General features: G+C 38.6%; 1 protein-coding gene across 1 annotated transcript; it reads right to left on the minus strand.

Moving 5' to 3' along the window:
- Window positions 1–529: 529 nt before the first annotated feature.
- LOC133722504 (labd-13Z-ene-9,15,16-triol synthase, chloroplastic-like) lies at window positions 530–3001 on the minus strand. The gene is made up of 2 exons (XM_062149389.1): window positions 1904–3001; window positions 530–1377 (listed from the first exon to the last, which is right to left on the minus strand). The coding sequence occupies exons 1-2, from the start codon at window positions 2855–2857 to the stop codon at window positions 751–753; spliced, it is 1581 nt and encodes a 526-aa protein (XP_062005373.1). The 5' UTR covers window positions 2858–3001; the 3' UTR covers window positions 530–750.
- Between the last annotated feature and the right edge of the window lie 660 nt (window positions 3002–3661).

A 3661-nucleotide genomic window follows, 5' to 3' on the forward strand; every position in this document is an offset into this window, starting at 1 on the left:
CAAAATATGCATAGTAGAAAGGTCATAAGTTGGAGACTGGATAGCTTGTACCAAAAGTGCACAGTCACTTTCAAACATTACCTCATCTTGCTGCAGTGTTTGAGCTAGAAAGAGTCCATCTCGCAAAGCTAGTAATTCAGCATGAAATATAGATATTTGTCACAATATACATGAATTGATAGCTAAATTAAAAGCTATTGATTTTCCTTTTTACTCATTCAATTATGCCAATTATAGTGCAAGAGAAATAAGTGTCTCTCATAGAGGACAGAAGGTAAAATGAAACAGCAAAATCTGTTTTTGCTTGGAAAAACCTACTTGGTTGTAGAGCTGGTAGATTGATGTTGATTGACTGATGAACTACCTCTTCTCTACAACTCCAAGAGTTATTCACCTCTTCTTGGAAATCTTCAATCCGAATCCTAGAGCTATTCGTGCTGATAACGTGTTATAAAACGAACATAAAAGTATTTCAGAAAATGGATAGAGCTTTGCTTCAAAGAACTTGAGAGAGAGAGAGAGCTATAGATGTTGGAATGGAGTGTGAGATGTGTGTTCTTATTACTAATTGCAGTCTCTATATATAGGTTACAAAATATGGAGAAATACTATTACACCTATCTCATTCCATAACACCTACTACACCAACTACACCAAATAACTATTTACATGATATAGTCATAATGATTTACAACACTATAGCTAAGATAAGTTGTTGCATGTTTAACTTTGGCACCAAGGCAAATGTTTTTAAGCATAGAGCTCCAAATTAGATAACCTGGGTGTTGGTACAGCAATAAGTGGAGTCTTTTTCTTTGTCACAATCCCAAATTTGTCTGAAACGTCAAGCTTTTCGTCATTAGGCAATTTCCAATCGAACGAATGCAAGAATGAAGCCAACGCATAGAACACCATCCTCTCTGCTAAGGGAATCCCGGCACATATTCTCCTCCCAGAACCAAATGGAAGAAACTGAAATTTGTTGCCCTGGTAATCAAAGCTATTGCTTGGATTTAGGAACCTCTGGGGTCTAAATTCCAAGGGATCGTCCCAAACACTTGGATCTCTGTGTATGGACCAAGCATTGAGAAAAACAGAGGAACCTTTTGGTATGTAATAGCCACCAATGATGGTAGGTTGGCTTGAACGCCGGGGCACTAGAAGGGGCACTGGAGGGTGCAAGCGAAATGTCTCCTTGATCACAGCATCTAAGTGATGTAATTTCGGCAAATGAAACTCTTCAACCAAGTTGTTCAACCCCACAATTTGTGTTAGTTCTTCTTGAACTCTTATCATTTCTTCTGGGTGCTGCATCAGCTCAGTCAGAACCCATTCCACTATTGTTGCCGTAGTGTCAGTTCCACCCACCACGGTATCCTGTTAATATATATTGTAATTCACTCAATAAGAATCCGAGTATGAAACTTAATACGACATATATTAATTACCACTCTTCCATACAAAGAATAAAGGGCTAAATACAAATTACTACCCTGTGGTTTAGGTCCAAAATCAATTCAGTCCATGAACTTCTAATTTCATCAAAAACACCCCTGCACTTTCAATTTTGATCTAATAGGTCCAATTTGTTAGTTTTCCGACAATTGAGTTATTTAACTTGTTAATGTGGATCATATATGACCTATGTTTTATGATGTGGTGTCAAGGTGGTCTGCATTGTCAATTTAGGAGTGAGTCCTACTATTAAAAATAAATAGTTTTTCAACAAATAATCCAACTATTTGAAAGAATATTAACGAATTGGACCTATTAGATCAAAATTGAAAGTGCAGGGGTGTTTTTGATGAAATTAGAAGTCCAGGGACTGAATTGATTTTGGACCTAAACCACATGGTACTAACTAGTATTTAGCCCAAGAATAAACCAAGTTAGAATACTATACCAGGAGCAAGCCCTTCAGTTGTTGCACTGTAAAGGATGTTGAACCATCTTCATGATTATTATTGTTCTCCAAGAGGAACTGCAGAAAGTCCTTCCTTTCATGTTTTTGTTGTACTCCCCCATTTTTGACTGAGGCCAGCATCTTCATCCGTTCTTCTATGGCACAACTTAGAATCTTGTCAATCGCGGATTGAACTTTCTTTGCTTGCCTCTCAATTCCTTGTATGTCAAACCTTGCAAGCACAGGAAAATAGTCCGAAATGTTTGGTTTCGCAAATAGATGTACAATTTCTGCCACCAATTTCCTATAATCTTCACCAAAATCAGTCCCTTGTAGAGTTGCACCCCATAGCATACCCAAAGTTGCGTTGATTACTGTGGAAAATGCAAACTCGCCCAAATCAGTTTGGGTTCCAATTTTGTCATGATAAATATGACTGATGAACTTGTGCACCTCCTCTTTTCTCAGAGCATAGCCATCATCAAGGTTGATTTTACTTAGCATCTGACCCACAAACACCTTGCGCAGCTTCCTCCAATCTGAACCATACGATGCAAATGCAATGTCTGATCCTCCATATGACCCGACTAGACCAGCAATTGTAGGGTCACGGTTGGAAAATGTTGTGTCATGGTCACGAACCACTTGTTTCACAAGCTCAGGTGAGCTCACCACAATGCATAACTTGGTACCAAGTTGGAGTTTGTAAATTGGACCATAAACCCTTGCCATGTCTGTGAATTCTAGGTGGAGGTTTGCACCAAGAAATGGAAGATATCCTACTAGCGGCAGACCACGAGGGCCTGGTGGCAATGGAGTTGTAGGGTTCCTATTCGGTTTCTTCCAAATCCACAAGAACCAGAGCAGAGTAAACACCATGAACAAGAGTGTGGAAATTACTGGAAGGCTTTCCCCATTGTCATGACTGCTAGTAACCCACAGTGATGACCCCATTGCTAAGCAAACTGAAAACACAGACTGTGTTTGTATTCAGCAGGTTAGCCTGGTTAAGTGGTTATTATAAATGAAAGATAAGCTTTTCTCATTTTCTGGTCTGAAATGAGATTACAGATAAGGTGGGATTGGCCATTCCTGATTTGTGGCTTATAATTATTACTGATTTACTGCATAAACCATCACAAAACAAAAGGCCAAGATATTTGTAGCATGGTAGAAGACCTTACCAGATTCAGTCATTGAGATGAGGTATGTATGGATGTGAAAATAACGGTTTGGTCATCGTCCAAACTTTGTCATTATACAGATAGCTAGATATTGGCCACATATATGAGTGGTTAGAGGCGATCGAAATTCATAATAATTGGCTTATCTATGTTGAAAACTCCAGCGCTCAATAAAGGTTTTTGGTATCATCCTGCACTAGTGTAAAGGATCTAATTCTGAGCTTAATTTGGATATACTTTTTTGAGTGTTTACGGTGCACTAGAATACTTTGTCTTAGCCTCATGCACTCATTCCATCCATGAACTCATTTGTTGGCGTCTTAACCTCTTTGTGCACTCTCTCTGTCCATAAACACTTCTTTGTGGCTGATCTTATATCATTTTTACAAACATCTTGACTCGACAGTCCGACACCCTTGAAAAAGAGACAAACAAGTGTAGATGTTAAGCAATTTGATACATGAATATAGAAATTTGAATGAGGATGATGAGCGCTTCCTCTGGAGGATCATCACTCGATCTGTCTTACGGGAAATAAGTAATTTTCTTTCGTCTATTGTCGAGGATATTCAAT

This window comes from Rosa rugosa, chromosome 7 (genome assembly GCF_958449725.1).
Source record: "Rosa rugosa chromosome 7, drRosRugo1.1, whole genome shotgun sequence".
NCBI lineage: Eukaryota > Viridiplantae > Streptophyta > Magnoliopsida > Rosales > Rosaceae > Rosa > Rosa rugosa.